Below are 21,366 nucleotides of genomic sequence, written 5' to 3' on the forward strand. Positions count from 1 at the left end.
TTTAAATTGGTTATGCGTTCGGCCGCGTGCTGATTCAATCTGGCAACAAGCAATATGGCGGCGCGCATGGTTTTATGTACAGTAGTTTTATGCGTGCTTGTATGTTTGTAAACACGCGTTTTCCTGCATAATAAAGCGTGAATTATTCGTCGTTCCCATGTCTGAACCCATCTTGTAGGTGTTGAGTAGTATTATCATCGATGCAGAGGAGAAAGCAACTGCCTGTTCAGGTACCAATAAACTTTTGGGCAGCATTGCATGTTTTGATATTTAACGCTTCAACATATCTCTTGGTTTCCAGAAGCTGCCAACGCCGCAGGCTTCTACTTCATTGAGCTTAGAAGACCCTTCTAATGATGAGGTTTGTTGATCATGTAATAATATTTTTAAGAAACCGCACTGAATTGACCATCCGCATCTTACCGCAGGACCCGAACGAGAAGTTCGAGCGAGAACTGAAGTGGTGCATTGAGCAACTTAATATTTCGCTCTCTCATGCCGACGCAAAGAAGAAAAACTGTAAGATGTGACATTGCCGATCTTTGAAACTGGGAAGCTGCAAGCGCTCTTTCTCTCTCTCTCTCTAACCTTTAACAGATACTGAGCAACTGCGGGCTCTCCAAACGCTTCAAAACGTAAAAGCGCCCGTCGTGAAAAAAAGGCAAGTAATGAGCCTGACACTTGGCAACTACAGGGAGAAGATGGAGCTAGAAAAAGCGAAGTTCATCACTGGTACGTGCATGCGTCGTAACTCTTTCACATGAACTGCATTTATGGCCCATTTTGGCCTATATTCCGATCACTTTATAGCGAAGCAAATGAAATAGCTTAAGAAAATTTTAATTAATTTTTGTTCCACTGTTTCAACGTTTCTATACTAAGTTGTGTTTATATAATTCGAACAAAAAAATGCTCGTATAGACCAGTATATACTTCTGCTACGCTTCAAGGCTTGAGGTACATTGAAATGTCAGCTTTTCAGTCTAGCATATTTTAACACAGCTATAGCCTGTAGTTAATATAGGTTATTGTTAGATAACCCTATTTTGCCTTATCAATCCTGACACTTATTATCGATACTTGCCCGACTGACCCACTCTACATCTTGTGTGAAAAGCGTGAAATGTTTGACAGCGAGACAGTAGCACAAATACACGACGACGAGTGTCCTACATCAACATGTTTTGACTGTCAACAAGCACAGAAATTAAAGGTTCCATCGTTATGTTAAATGCTCTTCATACAGGCCCATCAGGTGATGCGGTTGGTGCTGTAAGCTGTAAAACTGCAAAGCTGCTTGCGATTACTCACTGACCCATGTACAACATCCACTACTATGATTTTCCAGACTCTACCAGAAAGACTAGGCTGCAGCCTCAACATTCTGCAGAGACCAAGTCCGTCTTCCTGCGGAAAGTGGCGACATCAAACAGAGACAGTCAACCTGGTGTGCCAGAGACTAGTACAGAGTTCAAGTTCAACTTTGCCATTGACACCGAGGACACTTGAGTGAGGTGCCTTATTTTAAATAATAAAGTGCCTGTTGCCTGTACTTGTGTTGCTTGTCGTTGGTACCACGAGTGAACAGCAATTATTAGTCTTGTGCCTCTACAAGATTGAAACCTAGTTTGCAACCAGTGTGTGTTTTACAGAACTGTTTAGCATGTAACCCAACTATAATGTTATAGAGCAAACTATAATGTTAAGCAAGACCTGTGCGTTACACATTGTAAATGCTCAAATTTAAACTGCTAACAGGTCATACATAGCGAGCAGTTCTTTTGAATGCCGCAACGAGGAATAAATGTGGAGGGCAAGAGAGTTTGAAATCTGTACAAGTTACCTTCATCATTGTATGTTTCGGCAGTGTCTGGCCACGTGTGGTGAACGGTTTCCTAGGACAAGGAAAGACTACACTAACCAAAATGCAACCTGTCTGGGCACAGATTATGCAATAATCATTTTCTTCAACCATTCTTTTTGTGCTTTTTTATCAACTGTCATGCTGCCTTGCTGGTGCTCCCACAGATCTGCTAACAGTGATTACAACTTGCTTTACTTTAAATGCGAATTAATTCAGATTAACCCATGGGAAGAATTTCATTTCACATATATCAACAGTAAAGGCAGGTGGTAAACATTGGGATGCACACTTACATACAGTACTTGAAAGTAGTAAATACGTCTACAGTAGTCCTGTGCGCTCAAAAAGTAAGCTCGCCATCTTAGTAAAGGTTAGGCACAAGATTTGAAATTATATTGCTGCACGTTTGTAAATCACATGTACATTGGTCTTCTTGCCTTGGCAAAGCACCATAGTATGATTTTGTTAAGCACTAGATCTATGGAATAGGCACCTCATAGCAAACATTACAGGTAGCTGCAGCATACATACAACTTAAAGAAAATTATTTTGCTTTTACTACTACTGTGTTTACCCTAAAATTTTATAACAAGATTGTACTTTTTTGTCCACATTCTTTGTCAAAAAACACTTGGCATAGTTGCTCGACTGGTTCATCCACCCTCCAACAGAAGCACTGTAGATACATAATTTGTTTCTTGGACATTGCCTCATTTTGCCACTTGTCAACTAAAGGAAATGGCATGAAGAATAGGCATAGCAAGGTGACTTTGCAGGCTGGATTGTAACCACGTTCCAGCAATGTGAAACGTTGTGGTACCTCAAATGGCTCAGGTGAAGAGCTGTTTGTAAAATAAAGTTATGGCCTCCCTCAAACCAAAACATGGAAACAGAATATTCACATGAACTGCTATCACAAACCATGTCTTTTTTTCTTTTTCCAACCGGTAGCAAAATCAGTCCACATATGTGACGCAGCTCATTTTTGCAGACAAGATATTCTTGTTTGTTTTCAGGACAAACTGGGGAAGGAACTTTGCCTAGTGTTTTGCCAAACCGCACTAACAAAAAAATGCAACCTTGTTAAATTTGAGCATTTACAAAGTAACAAGTCTAAAATCAGTTTTTGTAGTTAGAATATACAAGCCACTATTTTGGCACGAGGTGGCGGGATCGAATCCCGGCCACGGCGGCCGCATTTCGATAGGGGCGAAATGCAAAAACACTTGAGTACTCAGATTTAGGTGCACGTTAAAGAACCCCAGGTGGTCCAAATTTTCCGGAGTTCCCCACTACGGCGTGCCTCATAATCAGATCGTCGTTTTGGCAAGTAAAGCCCCATAATTTTTTTAAGTCACTATTTTGCACCGTCTGCTTCTTGCTTTATGGAGACAAGCATAACCACGAGTCATTCATTTTAAACAGCACCAGAAAACACGGATAATGCTGCCGCGTACGTTGGAGGTGCTTGCCACCTTTGTAAAGAGCCCTGGATAGAGACTGTTTTGAAACGAAGACTTTGTCTTTCACCAAGATTCGGCTCCCGCCCATACCGCCTGCGTCACCCAGGAGTGGCTGGCTGACAACTTCTACAACCACGTCACTCCCAGCTTGTGGCCTCCTAGTTCTCCAGATTTAAATCCGCTCGACTACTGATTAACTTCTAAGGAACTTGTGTTCCTTATCGCAAAGAGCTATAGAAGGGGCGCTTACACAAGTGGCTCCTAACTGACAAATTGAAAAGGCCTAAGATTTCTCCGGCCATCTGATCGCTGTACCTTCTAACACACGTGTCATCTAGGCAGGGTGAACAGCCACACTTTGCACAATGAACAGCCAGATTACAGATTACTACCAGCAGTCAGTGCTGGTCCCGTGCTCTTCCTTGTTCGTGTTTTTTGGCGTTGTTTAAAATGAATGATCCGTACCAACTAGATCATGCACAAACCCTTCTGAGTAACCGCAAGGCAAGTGCACTATAATTTATTTGAAGCCACAGCTACTGTGAATGTGTATTTTAGTGAGTGCTGTTGATATTCCCTAGAACAATTTGGCCTGGCTATGTGAGGATGAATTTGTTAGTTCTCAATAGATGACTGAACCTTCACGAAGCAGCATTGTGCTTGGGAGGAAAACCACCTACGAACATCAAGTGCGGCTGGCTCCCATGCTACTGCAGAATAGTTCACAGTGCTCTCTTTGTGCAAATAGTTTGCAGCATACAAAGCAGTTAAATGGGCCTATTGTGGAGATACTGCAATTGTAAAATTGGCCCACTTCCAGAGAAGTCTGTGGTAGGGATCTCTGTGACTCGCTCAGCAGACTGCAATCACTATGTTGCAAAACGTGGTGCAGAAGATGAGCAGATGAAGTAGCATATAATTAACTGCTTCTCATCGCTTAACATAGATTCTAGCATGTCCACTGGGTCTGCATATTTAAAAAAAATTCGGTCCTGTTGGGGCTGAAAACATTTTTTTTTTTTGTGTAGACACATGGCATCCACTGGACTTATGCGCTGCTGAAGGCTTTAGGAAGCATCAATTTTGAGGGCACAACAGGTAAAGAAGTTCTGGCACAAATGTTTGTATACCAGCTTTTTATTGCTTTATGCATTTAACTGAACTCGTGCATTACAACTGCAGTAATCTCCCACAGCTGCCAGCACTGCAATGAATGTATGGTGCCAGAATTCATTAAACATGCAACAAATAAGTACACCCGAACGCCTTTACAATGAGCACCTTTAGAGTGAAATGACAGTATACGAAGGATTTGTAAAACCTAGACCAACTTTTCATTTTTTTTGTTTGTTTTGTGAACGCTTCTAAGCGAAGGTTACTACAAGGAATTCGCCTCTAGAACAAAGTTTAGGCATCCCTGAAAAGTGATTTTCTGCTTTACAAGGAACACACATAGTGCACACACGTAAGAAGTGCTGGTCGAAAAACAGACAGCGCGAAAGGTTCTGGACTCTGCAATATCTCACCCCACTATTCCAAATGGAGCCAAATAGCTCAAAAACAGCATCAGCGATTTTTGCAGCTCTAAACTCATGCATTACAACAGCAGCAATCTCCCACAGTGAAAGCCGAGTGAGGAATGGGATCTTGCTGCACTGTTTGCTAGTTCAAATAATTGTGCAGACCCACTTCAGGGAAGAGTGGGGGGGGGGGGGGGGGGCAAGGAAAGCAAGTTGTTATTGTGCTATCGATACTTCTTTCACGAGCAATGGCGATGAAAAATTGCACTACTATAATTGCCATGTGCTGTTCTTGCACGATAGCACAGTGCTTAGTGCATCCAGCTCCCAAGTTTGCATTACTGCACTGACCGACACGAGTTCGAATCCAAGTGATGGCAATTGTGGACAACGTTTTCTCTTTTTTGCCCTATGGCAATGCTCATTGCAGCTTGGGATGACGAGGCTGCCCGACATGCGAAAATAGTGTCGAGGGTGAGAATGGTCACTGTCAGTGTAACAGATTGGATAGATGGACGTACAAGGCAAACCGTTTCAAGCACTTAATCGAACTTGAACTTTGAAAAAACTTTCGAGCTCGTACCTGCTCGAGGAAAAAAGAAAACCGCAGCAAGCCAAGTGGACAAACACTTTGATGACCCACACTAGGTGAGATGTGCTGGCAAGAAAAGCAATACTCTAGGACAGAGTCTTTGCACACTTCTACTTTTGCTTAGCAGTGGTGCTTGGCTCGCTAGCAGCAATTTCGATGACAGGGGAGGCAACAGCGGCAGTTCAATGTTCAGCAGCTCTGTCATCCGTTATTACGAGGTATCACCCTGCAATATGCCGTTACCTTCTATACCGTAAGGTCATTAATAGGTACGCACAAGAAAATTAGCTTTTTTTTTTCATTAAGTATCTCGAGTTCATTTGTTGAACAAGCCCTACCTCCATTATTGCGAAGAGTACGGTGTGCAATTTTTGCAACGGTTACTTATGTAGTTTAACCTTGATGTAACGAAGTCGGTTAAATTGGCAATTTGCTTCGTTGTATCGAAATATTGCTATATTGAAATTTGACCTTTTATACAAATAAGTACACTTGCCAATGTATTTTTCTTGCACAGAAGGGGTCGCAAAATTTTCCAAAATATCTGGAAATCGGTAAAAGCAAGTTTGAATGAGTAAACAATTTGTTGAATTTGAGAGTCGGCGATGACAGATACAGGCTAATGCAGTGTGGGCGATATTTTCACACCAGCGGTATGAAACGAAGCCAGACACCCTTTCGAGTCCCACTTTGCCCCTGCGGCTGATGGTGTCGCTCGCAGTGGGACAACGCTATCATCGAAAGCACTGGCAGCAGGGTGTGAAATGCGTCATCTGCCTCTCGCTTCAACCCGTCTCCGAAACTCAAGATTACACAACCTCCTGTACGAGCGGGAAGACAACCCACACAATGCCATGTCATCTCGGTATGCCCACTTTTCGCACTTGTGGCAGATTACCTCCAAAACAGGGCATGCAGGCTGCGTAAGCGCTCAGCTGTGCCGACAGCCATGCACAGCCGCGGCTGCGGTAGAAAGAATATAGGCGTCATTTCCTTGCGGCATCACATCACATACTATTCACAATTTAATTCACAATTTATTCACTAATATAATGCGGACCAAATGTCCGCATTATATTAGTGGTTGCGTTATGTGCAAATACAGTACAACAAATAGTTCCTAGTTCCAAGCGCTACGGTATAAAGGCATTTGCAATTATATATGTCCGCTTTTAATGAGACCAGTTGGAAACGTGTGCCAGATTCAGTGTGATAGTGTAGTGCATGTTTACAGGGGTACCGCGACACATTGCACAAATCAGGTAGTGCTGGCCACATGGTCGCAACACTGCTGATGTATGTATGCGTCAGACTGCTGCGCTAGTCATAAACCAAACAATGACCGTGTCGACCCCCAATTTTCACAATGTGTAGAGAAACCTTCGTAGACTGCTATGCCACGAACCCACTCCTTATTTGGCATTTTTTTTTTCATTTCATTGCATTAAAAGATGGTACAGTTCATTGTGTGTTGTGCGCTCAAGGCATTGTACCACAGTTATGGAGTCTGCAGCTATCTTGTAAAGCAAAAACCAAGAATAAAAGTTACATTAGTACTTAATGGTAACCGTTACATGGTGTAATACTGAGCCTTGTTATTTTGCTTCCCTCATGTGGCCCCTTTTTCTGATTTGCCTAGTGGCCTTGAAACAGAGGTGGACAAAAAAAAAATGCTGATGTCCATAAAGCCAAACTGTGCAACATGCTTTATTCAGCGTGATTTTGAAAAAAAGATTTGTACAGTCAGTGCGTAAAATGTAGCAAAACTGGAGGCTCTGCACTTTCTTGAGCAAAGCATCCAAATAGTGGTCAAAAAAGCAGTCCTGGAGAATACGTGAGGACACCACACTCTCAGCAAAGCGACTCATCCATCCATCCACAAGTGAAGCCAAAGACTAAAATAGCACACCAAGCCACTCTCGAACTACCCAGACAGCATAAGTGTAGCTTTTCCATCAGACGCCGAGACGGTATCTGCCAAAGGGAAGCAAGCAGAGTAACCACACCCATGCACACAAAGACATTGACAGGACCCTTGAAAAGGACATGTCGTCACACTGAAATGAGATCACTGTAGCTGATATTGTCATCTGGCTGCTTCAACTCGTGTGAGAGGGAAGCTGCTAAGCTTGAAAAAGGTAAAAAAAGAATGATTTACCAGGGCATCCACTGAAACTGACATCAAGCTGATAAAGTCAGCCATTAGCGCTACAAGAATTTGAATGCTGTATATATTATACCTATTGTGTGCGGCCACTTATGACCAAACTGCAGCCTGTGCTTACATATTAGGTTAACATTCTCTTTAACAGGCACATCATTACTTGGGATTTCAACTGAGAGCACTCACAAGAAACAAAACATTCATTATTTTTTATATTTTGTTTATGTAACACCATACACACCACAGTTTCGAGGCAGGAGCAGTACATCAGTTATCTCTCAGATCACATGGAAGTTCTGCATGTTTTGCATGTGCCTTTAAATTTTTGTAGATACCCTGAGGTAAACTTTAAAAAATAAAAGAGAAAGCCTGAAGATAAAATATGCACACCGACATATAACCAAACGTGTGCACTGGTTAGGTGTGGCATCAAGCACTTGCTGGTGTGATGCGGTTCTCCTTCTCCTCCGAGAAGTTGGGCATTTTAGGCAGAGCCGCGAGGTCTGCTTTGCCAGCTCTCTGTAAATGATTTTCCTGGAGAGACCTCAGTAGGGTGTTTGGCCGGCTTGTGTTCTTCAATGCAGGGCGTTCACTTGTCGGCACGCTGCTCGGTGTCGACTGTTTATGCGTGCCACTAAGGTCTTCCTGGGATTTTTTCGTCTTTCTTTCTGCAATACCAAACAAACAACAAATTATGGCAGGTAGGCCATGCATCAGACTGCAATATACATCTACATTGTTTAACTAACAGCCAACACAGGTAGAGCTTGAAGATGCAGCAAATGTGGATGTTACCAGCATGCTGCTAGATTGGCATGTGAAGACTTGTCAGAATAGGTGGTATTGAAATTGTAGCACCAGGGCAAGGGATCTCTCGGAGTAATGGAACTCAGCTGCATACAGCATTAAAAGGAGGGGAAAATAAAACATAGTAGAACCTAAGGGATACATTCCTGTTTGTTACATTTTCCTGGCTCTTATGTCCTGAAGTGCTGGTCCTGTTTTGTTCCCATAGAGTCGTGTTTTAGCATCCCATTTGTTATGTTTATCTTCCAGATTGTTGCATAAAAAAACTGCGACGGTGCACTTAACTTGATATCTGTCAGCAGTTGCGCATGTATCGCATGAATAAGGAGCCCGTGTCACCTATGTGAACACACGTCCTCCGACAATGGCGTTGGGACAACAGAACTGCTGAGTGTATCGGACATCAATGCTGCTACTGCTGCTGATCAACATTGCTCATAATGTCAAAAGCGAAGCAGAGATGAAAGAAGGCATATGCAGTCGCTTCACACACAAGTTCAGTGACGCTGTGTCTTCACCTTAAATACCCCCTTGCGCTGTTCGTTTACAAACACTGCCGCAGGAAAATGGTACAAAGGTTGCGAGTACTTGGAAAGAGGCTACTACATATCATGAAGCATTCGACCTGTGCGCAAGCTTTCTTCAGGATGATTCACAGCTACAAACGCTCCGAAAAAGTGTAACGTTCAGTCTAACTGCCAGGCAGCGATGGCAATGGTTATTTTGCAGGTTTTGAAAGTTTGTTGGCATTCTGTTCAAACTGAAATAAAACTAGTTTTTCACCTTAAGCTGCGACAAGCGTTATTGGATGTTACGTTTACTGGATCATGCATTCCCTTTCTGTGGTGCCCTAAGAAACATACCAAAGGGGTTCTACTGTAAATGTGTGGCTCTGGCCGACAGCACTGTTTGCTTATATGCTTATCAGTTAGTGGAAGAGCTGGCACTGTACCTGGCACGACGAGCCCGCGACAGATCGGCTGCCAACTCCTGTGGAGTGTGTCTGAGGGCGTTGCTTTTTGATGTGGGCAGACGGTTAGACTAATGACATTTTTCATTTTTCGCTGCCTTTGTTTATCAGTCAAAAATTAAACAGACAAAAAGTACCTGGCTGAAAACATGCCAGTTTTAAGTTTCGATTTTCAACAAATTCTTCATTGACAGCACACCATTCAGAGCAGTAATTAAATATTCCCTAATTGCAATCAATAAAGTGAATGGCATCAACAACAAAATTACTGGCGGCTGTTCTACTCGACTTAACAATATGCACTTGGTTATCTTCCCGTAGAATGGGCAGTCTTTTAAAAATGCGATGCATGATAGCTGGGACACCCTGTATATGCAGTGCCCTCTTCCGACACCTTACAGAGGCTAGGAGAATGAGCAAGCATAAGAGGAAGAGAATAAAGATTTGCATTTTGTGGTGTGCGCATGAGCACGTCACGACTGGAAGTTAGGTTTCGAAATTAGACGTCTCGTTCTAGTGTGCCGTTCCTACACACACACACACACACACATATATATACACCTTGACCACGTGACCAGCTTCCCACACATGTACTTTTTTTCACTTTGATGCTTCTATTGTGTCAGCATTAGAAAAAGCTGCAGTTTGCTTTCTCAATGAAGCCATGCTATATCAGAAAAATCCAGGTATACTTGATATTGCTCCCTTGGAGGTTGAACAACTGCAGCGCCAGATTTCCATCTAGTGATTTCAGTAGGAATCTCTAGGGCAGGACGTGCTAAAATTGCAGAGGCCATGCTTTTGGCACGGAGCAGTGGTGAAGCTGAGATGCACAGCAAGAAGCAGTGTTGTTTTGAATTGAATTTACAGCATCAAATGTGCATCTGGTTAAGAGTAGATGCCAAGAACCCCTTGGTATTGCTTTGTCAAGCAAATTGGTGGGTGTTGGAAACATTTAGTGGTGGGATGTATGGTATGTTCTGGAAATCATTTATTCTGCTTTGCAGGCATGGCATCGTGGAAGAGCCTACATCACTACAGTGCATGACCCACATCACTCGCCTTGTTCTGCCTGTAAGCCCTCTTGGAGTGATTAAACTGTCTATTACTCCCTTTCATATATATCACGGGGAATAATGCATAAGCAACGCAAGTAGTGTGGTCATAGAAGTCACATTTTGCGTTTTTCACAGCACAGTTCTTTCTGATCTGCAGTGCTTTCTATGGAATAACTACTTTAGATGTTACAACTACAACTTGTGGACATAAGGCTACATAAAATCATTTGTGCACATTTGCAGCTCCTGTATGCAGTGTAGTATGGTTTGGTCACAAGCACAAGCGTTGCACCGTGGCCACTGGTCACTGAAACGTGCCACTTTGCTCATTCAGTATTAAATAGGTAAAGATCTGCGAAGCTTTCCATATGATAAATCATCTCTTTTTATATATAAGTACAGGCCAATGTTACTGAAAATTACTGACAGCGCAAAACCAGACGAACGACACAGAAAAGATGCACAGACAAGCACTGTCCGTGTAACTTTTCTCTGTGTTGTTCGTGTTTTGTGCTGTCAATAGAAGCATGGATTACCAACATGCCCAATGTACCGTCCTTTTGAGGCAATGTTACATTGGATACATTATGAATACCTATAGCTTTCTTTCATTTGTGATGCACTGTTTTAGAGTTTGCGAATGCTAGCAGTGAGAGAAGTCTCTAGCTGTTGTAACATCGCCTGATATGTACGAAATGGTGTGTAATATTTCAGCACAGCTCCTTCACGGCAGACTTGCGAATGCTTAGCATTACAAGAGCAGAGTCTTCCAATGATCATAAGCTCTCCATGGCTCAAGTATTTGATAATAAGCATTTTCCTGCAATTACTGCAAATCAGTTCTTACTATGTTCTGCTTTATTTCACATGTATGACAAAGATATGTGGCTTTCAAAGCATATCTCATTATCTGCCATATTGCATTTCAGTTGGAACACTGCTTCACAAACTCTACTGCACTGCAACTTGCCAATACGTGCATGAAATGTTCCAGTGAGCGCAAACTAATATAACTGGCACTGAAAGTTAGTTACATGTGCATTGGTAATAGTAAATTAGTTCGGCTAGGAAATAATAAAGAAAAGAAGATTGACAGAGTTTAAAACCTCAGAGAACCTCGCAAGAGTATGAGAGAGAATGCAGTGGAAAGCCATGGATTAATTTTGACCATTTGGCACTCTTTAAGGCACATGCAAACAAGATCAACACTTTTGTATTCTGCCCTCCCTTCAGAGAGTAGCTGGGAGTGAAACCCACAACATCGTGCAGCACAACATCATAGCTGCTGAGTCACCACGGACAGTAGGGGGAAAACATTGTACACTGATAAGGATGGGTGCTAGTGATAACCATAGTGATAGTTTATCTGTTAACCCCTTTCAAAGGCCAATGAATTCTGTTGACTGAAAGCACTTTTACTGTATTTCTTGCATATTCACAATCATAAAAAGCATACAGCTGCAGAATAGATTAAGAATTTTCAATTCTTTAGAGAGAGTTAAGTTTACAGAAGATGGACTCCATGTGAAAACTCTCTAAAGGAACATTGGATATGTATGTGAACATCAACTATTCATGTTGGGCAGGCTTGAAAATTATGCCTGATGCAACACACGGTGAAAAACAATGAAAGGAGTACACCCATTACATACAACGACATACTCGCACTGAGCAAGTACACACAACCTTCCCACTCCTTTTACTAAAACACTTTGAACCTGTTGTTCAAACTTGCAACACAATTCCAATCAGAACAGTTTCAAGATGTATGCGACACATTTTAAGTACCATTACTTTCATCAATGCTATTACTGTTGACTGCACTTTCTTGGCGTACACAATTGTGCACACAGCCTCTTAAAGGGTTGAAGGGCCGCTCACCAGGCCACATAGCAAATTTTAGTTATACGCTGGAAGTTGTTATGTCCCCTCTAGGGAGCGTACTACCTCAAACATTTTTTCAAATTGGTTCATTAATAGCCGAGATAGAAACATTTCAGTGCCGTGAACCCATGATTTCAGGAAGCGAGAGTCACCACCAGCACAGACACTCTCTCCTCTTGCCCCCACCTAGCATCCGCTAGAGAAATTCTTTACCTGCGTCCTCCCATACTGGAGCTGGAGGATCACCTGACATATATGTCACGGGCCTCGCATTTTTTTTTCTCGCGCTTTTTTGCTGCGTAGTTCGCTGCCGCAGCCGATCTCGCGTGCGAGCTGTGCACGACAACACCTGACTAGCAGTACAAGCCACTACTAATCGAACACTGAGGCAGACGCAAGCAGATTACAGAGCATGATCGCGTGCTGGAACGCAGCAGAAAATGACATGGTTCGCTCTCTACGCGTGACTGCATGACATGGGAACAAGCAGACGAGACTGAGGTACACCTTTCTTGCTACGATACAAAATAAAACAAGAACACGCAGGCATTCAGTTTGTAGGTTTTATTATTTCTCTAAACTTTACTTTCGTCTATTGAAGCAACGAATTAAACAAACAACTGATGTTGCCTTGAATAATTCTCCAAGTCACGTGTGCACTATGAGCGACGGCACAGCACTGCCATGTACGTAGGCGCACTTGCGCGATGTACGTCGGCTTTCCGGCTGGGAGTGTGGCACCCGCAAGGAGAAGTGCAAACGGCGTTTGGTTTAAAATTTAAGCTCTTTCCTCGGTGCGTAGGGATGCAATACTTAGCAGACACGATCGTTAGCACACACTGTATGCACTGCGCTTGTCAGCTCAAAATGGCCAGACCTAGTGAGCAGGCCCTTTCTGAAAATATCTTCATGGCCTAGATGCCACAACCCCCATACTTCCTTCTAAAGCTGCAACTTGTAGTCGACATTCACTGATGCCGCACCCATATTTCGCTCCATTGTTCCAACTACAAAGCTGTCTTATCACACCTGCCTTAAGCGGGTTGTGACGGAGTTACAGCGCACACTGAGCTGTGCACTGTTGTTTGTGCTGATGTCTAAATATTAGCACAAATAACACAAAGATTTTGTTGGTGTAGCATTTCGAGTTTTTTCACTTAGTCTTATGACATGAAGACTGCAAGCTAAGAGAAGGTAAAGATTGTCAGAGAACATAAACAATAAATGTGATACCACATAATTCAAGTAGTGAACTGTATCAGCAAGACCCAGCGGAAGGATTACATATTCAGATTCCATCTTGAGTTCCCACTTTTTACCGACCTATGGCGCTAGACCATCTAACCAGACTATTCACAGAGGTGGGCTTTCGCTGACAAAGACCTTGTTTCCGTAACTGGCGCAAATAAATCTTGGCTTCCAAAATGGAAACATTTTGCACCTATGGCTCACATGGAGAAAGACCAAAGTTTAATCCCATTTATTTTTTTCCACTTTCAATGGGGGCAAACTGTAGAAACACTCAGTGTACTTGTATTTAGATGCACATTAAAGAAGCCCAGGCGGTCAAAACCAATCCGGATGCTTCCACTACAGCATCCCTCATAACCTATTGTGCCTGTTACGGGATGTTAAACCATACAGCTAAATTTGTTAAATGCGCTCAGCTGTCATAAACACGGTCATGATGTGGCCAGAGTGTAAAGTGGACCTGGCTGACTGGTGCATTCTTCAGTGGTGTGTGACATCATGTGACCATGACCCCCAGCGATTCATGTGATATAGCATATTTCAGATACAACACTGCACAACACTTGGCACTCATGATCAAATGGTTGCATTTAAAAATGATGTAATTAAATTATTTGCTGTCAGCACTTTTGCATCACTACTCTTTTAGAACGCACGGCTGATCTTGTAACATTTCTAGCTTCCCAGTACACATTGAGCTAAATAAAGATTTCGTTTTTCGTTTCTGACAATCAAGACCCAGTGAACATAAGGAATCAATTACGATGATTACTGCCTAACAACTCCAGAAAATAGGAAATGGATACACCAAGCTATCTAGTCTTCAAGTCGCAATGCCAGGCAGCTAAGTGATGGGTAAGTGCAATTCGATGAGCACTTTCATAACACCCAGCTTTTGTTCCCGAGAGTACACATTTCATGAAAAAATAGTAGGCTGCACAACCTACTTCCAATAATCAACAGTGGTATAACAAGGGATGTTGCAAGAGCCAACGTTTCAACAAGGAAACTTGTCTTCATCACATCGACGACAAGTCCCCTTGTTGAAATGCTGGCCCCAGAGACAGCCGTTGTTTCACCACAGGTAATCATTTCAAGTTTCATCTTGCTATGAACCTTTGTATTGTTCAAAGCTACTTTGAAAACACAAAGCACAACTCACATATTACCACTGCTGCAACACACTAGGAGAAGGCAAAAATGTTATAATAACGAAAATATAAAGCCGAGTTAGATTGATAGATTATTTGTCTAGAAGTCTGTCACTGTTTTTTGTGTGCCAATGTACGTTTTTTCTTGCATAGAAAATTAGCATAGGAGTTCCTTCTGCTGTTTCTCAATTTGAATCACCTGCACCAATACGGACGAGTTAACGAAATCCTAACGTGACCCCCTTCTCTGTTGCTCTCTGTGAATCGGCCATTGCTGAATCATAAACCAAAATAGGTGATGCCACTGCAGTTTCCCATTTCTGTCATTTCTCGCTTACAAAAACGGCATTCTGTTCTCGCATTGAATGGCCAATTCATTATTACAGAAACCTAATCTTTCAATCTAGTTCGACTTTACATTTTCAATTAGTGTTCCGGTAAACTTCTCTGAACTGTGGATCACCAAAGCCCACTGGGGCATGGCCTTGCACGAGGAGTAACAGGTCTAGTCATTCACACACAGGCCTTTATCATTTCGACAGTGTATCGCGAGTGTAGGCAGTGTCACCACAAGATTATGGATGTTCAAAATCAATGCGCACTTGTGACCCTGGAAGCCTCTCATGCATTGAGGTAGTATATGAGAGTTTATTGGCCAGTTTTCTGCTCCTACCTGATGCCTGTGGTTGAAAGTTCCACATTTACCGCCATAGTTGTGAATGGTGCCGTCTATCACTCTCATGGCTACATCTATCGCAGTACACAAACACCCACGAAAGTGGACAAGTCACTGAAACACACTTCCGCTAGGGTGTGCTAACTGTACCAAGGCAGACACTGTCTTATGTTTCCTCTGGCAAATAGCATGACTACCGTGGTTATCACGTTCAGAAAAGACAGTGTGTTGTATATGGACAACAGCAGATGTAGAACAGTAAATGAGCTGTCTGCTATAGGGAAAACTGCATTAAAAATTTGTTGCTGCTTCCTGCAATAGTGGCAACCAGGGCCCGTCTAACCAAAACCCACTTTTCAGTTCAGTTCAAGTTACAGTATGCTACCAAGCATATATATTTTTTACACATTTACATTTTTTACATGAATTTAGATATTTTGGCAATATCCAAAATAATACTAAATTTAACAAGCAGTTTCACCAAGTGAAATTATTACAGGGACTAATACAATTTCTCGCAATATGTTAAAAAATACCATCAAGGACAGCTTGGAAGGTGTACTTTGTTTTGAGCTGCTAGCTGCGCTTGTTTGGAAATTTTCAGCCTTATTGCTCTGGTCCGGGTACAGCTCAAAATTTGCTGCACACATTTCAGTCTGAGTTTACTTTTAGTTGTGTTTAACGGCCAGGTAACCACAGATTGAGACGAGCTGGCACAGGCTGAATAATAAACATTCATGCTCTTTCTTTACACTTGCTGTGCTACTGAAATAGTCTGTTAGTATAGTTTAGATGCTAGTCTCTGTTCAGACTAGCCTGCGCAAAGCACGAAGTAATGGCCCAGGCTCACACCACACCTTGTTATAAGTTTGTTGAAGCCAGTGTTCTCAGCAAAAAGAAAAAGAAAGCTACATATTTATCCTAGCCTGGCAGTTGCACCTTATGTACAAGCGCAATAGCATAGGCTGACCACAACTGTGCAAATGATATAGCACTTATACTAACCTTTGTGCACCGTTGTGCCTGGGCTGTTCAAGGCACTCATAGGTGTACGTTTCTTTTCACAATACTGAGCCATTGGACTTTCTTGCTGCACATTCTTTTTGATCATGGCTCCCAGAGGTATTGGAGTTCGCCGGAATGCCGTTGTTGGGGACCTTGGATCAAACTCTACATCAGCTTCTTCTGTTGAGCTATCAAACATCACTGCGTCTTCCATCTACAGAGAAGTCAAAAGAAAAGGTGACTACATAATAAAGCCGGTTATGAAGGTGACATGATAATATGCTGTGCAGCACCCTTTCTGGACAGTCACATATTTTAAAGGGTTGTTTATTAACTGCTACAGCTTGCCACTTCATTATCACAGCACAAAGAAAATAAAGTTAAAGAAAACAAATTAAATTCACAGTTTTATATGCCAGAACCACCATCTGATTATGAGGCACGCCATAGTGGTGGAGTCTGGATTAATTTTTTTACCATGTGTGGTTCTTGAACGTGCACCTGCATGGTACATGGGCATTTTCGCACTTCGTTCCCAATGAAATGTGGTTGCCGTGGCCAGGATCTGATTCCGCGACCTCGTGCTTAGCAGCTCAATGCCGTGTCCGCCAAGCCACCACGACGGGTTCAAAGAAAAGAAGGATCAATAAATGTGTATTTGTTTACCCACACTGACAAGCTATTTTACAGCACCAGCTGTGATCTACTGCGTGCCACTGCAGGTGTCACCAACTGTTATGTTCGTCAATGTAATCGAAAAAGATCCTCACAGGCAGAAGACGCAGTATGTGTGTGAAATTTTGCAAATAAGGAATACTCTTTGTAGATGCTAGTGAGATATGTAAAGATTTCGTGACGAAATCATAAAGCATAATTAAAGTTGTACAACATTGGATGGAATTTTTTATTTCTTGCAGGTTTTTAGAGGTCTACTGACAGCTGATGCTGTTCTTGATGTATGCCTACAGAGAGTTGCACAGATCTGGTAACCTTTTTCTCTTTTTTCATTCACAGAAACCTGACAACTGGTTCACAAGCACAAGTTTATTGGGAGACACCTGTGCACTGGTGAAATAATGCTACAGGCATTGAGTTGAGGGGTGGTACAAGTTATTGTGTGAAGAGGACAGGCAATGCAACTGACTGTGGGCATGAATTCCATTGGCATACGAAAAAGTGCCACCAAGGAAACACGTAGCATTGCCTAATTTTGAGCTGCTGCATTATGCCAGAGAAGCACACTTTTACGCAAGCTTTCCAAAAAAATGTAAGGACACATAAATGGCATAAGTTGCTTCTGTGCAAAGATTACAGTTCAATGGGTTGTACACCGCTCTAATATTGACGCGAGCACATATGAGAACGGGAACTTGCATAGCAAGTTCAAGATCTGTGGAGATGATTTTACAAATTTCTAGACGTCTGCAGACCACAAGTGCCCAGAATGCTGCTGCTCTAAATAAATAAAAGTAATATTAACCATTTTTACCTTTAAACAGAATACATTAGTCCAATTGGCCTGCGATATTTCAGACACTGTTAACATGTAAAAAATGTGTGTGTGTGATTAAGAGCCACACACATCAGAATGAATCATGCAAGCTCACTACAAAAAAAGAACCAAAGCCCATCATAAACTCCCAGCTTAGATATTTGTTCATGCATAGTGCCAAATTAAAAGCTTCAAGGGTGGTGCCATTTCATTTCTGGGTAATGGCCCTTGCCAAATTGTGCCCTTTTCTTGTGCACGTCAGTGCTGAGATTGGTGTGGCCGGTGCTTGGCAGGGCAGATTGTGTAGGAAGTTGCCAACTACTCAGGTTGCGAGCTGTTGTCCACATTTTGTATAATCTCAGTTGACACGCTCATGATTCACAGGTAAGTTCCATACCATAGCACTGTACCCACATGGTGATTTTTTAGGAGTCTACATGGAGTTCAGCATGGCATATGTAACATCATAGCCTCAATAAGGAAGTGAAACACTGATTCCCACTGTAATCAAAAGGGTGGAGCTGTAGCTTGTTTCCAGTGTTTATATAAACGTACCTAAATTCATCTTGGTCAACAAAACAAGCAAAACTATGTAGTGCAAGCAGTAGAAGAAACACTAAACATACCTTGTACATTTACAAGACACCAAGTATTTTTTTATTATTATTTCTTAGCGCAAAGAAATTAAGCAATGTGCGGTAGACATATGCGGGGTTTACATACGCCTAGCTATACAACAGCGCCATCGATTCATTGCAGAAACCAAACGAATACGCCGATTTGTTGTGAATTTCCCAGCGCGCACAATGTAACGGTTCGAAAGGACGTGAGACTGACGCTTAAACACTCGTTCTCTGTTGCCAAGGCGCAGTTCGTTAACGTCAGTCTGGGTTACTGGCGACGGCTTGACGGAACACTTGCGCAATGGGTGACGAGGCTTTTAGCTTACAAACAAGTAAAAAAAAGAAAAAAAGAAATAACGCGCTTAATACACTGTTAGACGCGAGTTGAACAGGACGCTCGCTACGTTCAAAAAGAAAGCGTACTCCTTTTTACGACCAAGGTCTTTCCGCTTTAAACAAATAGAGGAAGACGAAGATCGGTCTCAACGCACTGACGAGAAAACCTAGTGTTATTCAAATTGTAATGAAAATGCGAAGCGTTAGCTATGAGGCTATGATTACCGCCATTATGACCCGTAGAAAAGTGGCGGTCAAATGACATCAGCTTCAGCAGGTCACATCAAACGAATGATAAAGCATAACAAGGCAGCACCGGTCTAACCAAGTACGAGGAAGACAGCAAAATGACGCTCTTACTTGTATGGGCGTTCTCGGAATCTCGGTGGTAGGGGAACGAGGATCCAATTCCGACAAGGTTAGCACTTTGGCGTTTCTTCTCACAGGCAGCGGAGTACTTTGGGCCGGCATAGCGCTGCTTTCGCTGAACGACCTGCTCAGGTACTGTCCCATGTCGACATGTGTTTTACGTCGTCAACCCGGAAGAAGAAAAAAACGCTCCACGAAAACCCGTTTAAAATCGAATACGAAATTGAATCAACCGCCAGCAGCTGGCATAACGCCTGAAGAACAAATCGGGCGGGCGCTGCAGCGACGCTACAACGGCGCCACGGGCGGTGAATGTCAGAAGCAAGGATAACGGAAAACTCGGCGCAACACGGATGCGAGATGCTGTCACCCGGTGCCTGTTGTCGAGAGCGTTATCGGAATTTTGTGCTAACCAAAGGAGGCGGTTAGCAAGCGAAATGCCTGGCGGAGTATGTGAGACATGTGGCATTTTGCGCATATGAATTCTCGATCTTCTTATTTTCAGAGAACTGTAGCACCACCGCTGTTTTGTGATAGTGCGGACTGAAAGTTATATGCATTTTGCTCGCCCTGCAAAAAAGAAAAAAAAAGAAGAAGAAAGAAAGAAAACCAGATTTAGCGTCTATCCGGCGAGGTTTTGTCTGGTAAACCATTTGGATGGGATCGGTACAGCCACACAGTGCAACTTACAATAGGGCGTATTAGGCCCAGTTCTGCCGCGTACTGTTGTAGGTACCGTTCCGGCCACCTTACAGCTTTCGGGAACGTAATTCTTTACTCAAGGAACTGGAACCAAAAGAAATAAGCAAAAGTGCCATGGAAGACGGAATTCCAGAAAAAAAAAAAACGCTGTTGCCAAGCGAAATGAAAGATTTCGAATGGAATAGAAGATGGGGTACGTGTCCTCCCGACACGGACAAGATTCGCATGATTTGGTGTCACACCTACGGAGCAATGCCCCAACTGTCCTGCACCTGAAACACAAAAAACATGCATTTAAGGAATACACTCCTGCTAAAGCAGTATGGAGAGGAGTTTCCACTCACTTCAAAACTAGGTTAATAAAAGCGGAGAAAAGAAAAATTCCTTTTCAGAAATTGCTGTCCATAGTAATCACGTTCAATCTTTGGAAAACGAGAGGACTTGCAGAAGTCAAGCGAAAACTCCAGAAAGCAGTTTACCCAGTAATAAACAAAACGAGAATATTGATGAGTAAAATTCAAAACCAAGGAACTTGCATTGAATGGATTAGATAGATTCTTGAGGAAATGTCACACAAAATTTTGGATTATAAAGGAAAACAAAGTAGACATTCCGATTATTCCATATTAATTCTTTTGCCCCAGACCATCGGTAAGAAACCATATTGTGAACTCCCAAGTATAACGACTTGCAAGTTGTACGCAGGAAGCACATAGGGTTGCAAAGCTTATTGTGTGAAAATACAAATTGTATAATTGTGTCCATTCCAAGTAGAGTGTGTATATTATGTGTAAGTAGAAATTTTATAACTGTGTCAATTCTAACTAGCGAGTGTGTAATTATATATTTTATACTGATTGTATAGTGTGTATCAGTAAGAAAGTTCAAATGCACACTTAGTATTGTTCTGTACTGTATATGTGTAGTACATTAGTATTGTACCATGGCAACAGCACTGTGCCATATATAATATTTGAAGTCATGAGAATTTGTGCAATAAAACTTTCTATTGGTGTATTTAGGCAAGTTGATACAGACTGACAGCAGTATTCTAACAGCGCACCCCGACAAGAGGCAATAAACATAGAAAACTTCACAAGACAATACAAGTAGACGACACGAACGTTCGTGTCATGTACTCATCCGTCACCTTTTGGCACCTTGGAATCATGGAGGAAGGAAAAAGCCCTTTTCCTTCCTTTGTGGTTATAATAACAGAATTCCAGTCTCCAAATTATGTTTTAGCAAGGTATAGTGCGTTGAGCGAGTTGGTGCATAGATTTGGTGCATAGATTTGACAATCAGTTGCAGTTTTTAGACATTAACCTGTTACTAAACACTAATCATACGTGCTGGAGGTACAGCCCCCGCGCCCGTAAGGACCTTCTGCCGTATGATTCCGCGCACTCAAAGACGTTGAAAAGAGCTATCGCGACAGT

The 21,366-nt window shown here is 42.4% G+C and overlaps 2 protein-coding genes across 3 annotated transcripts; one reads left to right on the forward strand and one right to left on the reverse strand.

Moving 5' to 3' along the window:
- The first annotated feature begins 33 nt into the window (after nt 1-33).
- LOC119446563 (UPF0488 protein CG14286) lies at nt 34-10,473 on the forward strand. Of its 2 annotated transcripts, XM_037711027.2 has the most exons (6): nt 34-230; nt 302-361; nt 429-519; nt 598-732; nt 1,349-1,514; nt 10,388-10,473. In XM_037711027.2, exons 1-5 carry the CDS (start codon nt 201-203, stop codon nt 1,507-1,509), a joined length of 477 nt encoding a protein of 158 aa, XP_037566955.1. In that variant the 5' UTR covers nt 34-200; the 3' UTR covers nt 1,510-1,514; nt 10,388-10,473. The 2 variants fall into 2 exon arrangements, with proteins under 2 accessions (XP_037566955.1, XP_037566954.1); XM_037711026.2 differs by lacking the exon at nt 10,388-10,473 and having other exon boundaries at nt 1,349-1,552.
- Nucleotides 7,119-19,596, reverse strand: LOC119446562 (cell division cycle-associated protein 3). Its single transcript, XM_037711025.2, has 3 exons — nt 19,217-19,596; nt 16,406-16,619; nt 7,119-8,271 (listed from the first exon to the last, which is right to left on the reverse strand). Exons 1-3 carry the CDS (start codon nt 19,367-19,369, stop codon nt 8,033-8,035), a joined length of 606 nt encoding a protein of 201 aa, XP_037566953.1. The 5' UTR covers nt 19,370-19,596; the 3' UTR covers nt 7,119-8,032.
- Between the last annotated feature and the right edge of the window lie 1,770 nt (nt 19,597-21,366).

This window comes from Dermacentor silvarum, chromosome 3, assembly GCF_013339745.2.
Source record: "Dermacentor silvarum isolate Dsil-2018 chromosome 3, BIME_Dsil_1.4, whole genome shotgun sequence".
Lineage (NCBI taxonomy): Eukaryota > Metazoa > Arthropoda > Arachnida > Ixodida > Ixodidae > Dermacentor > Dermacentor silvarum.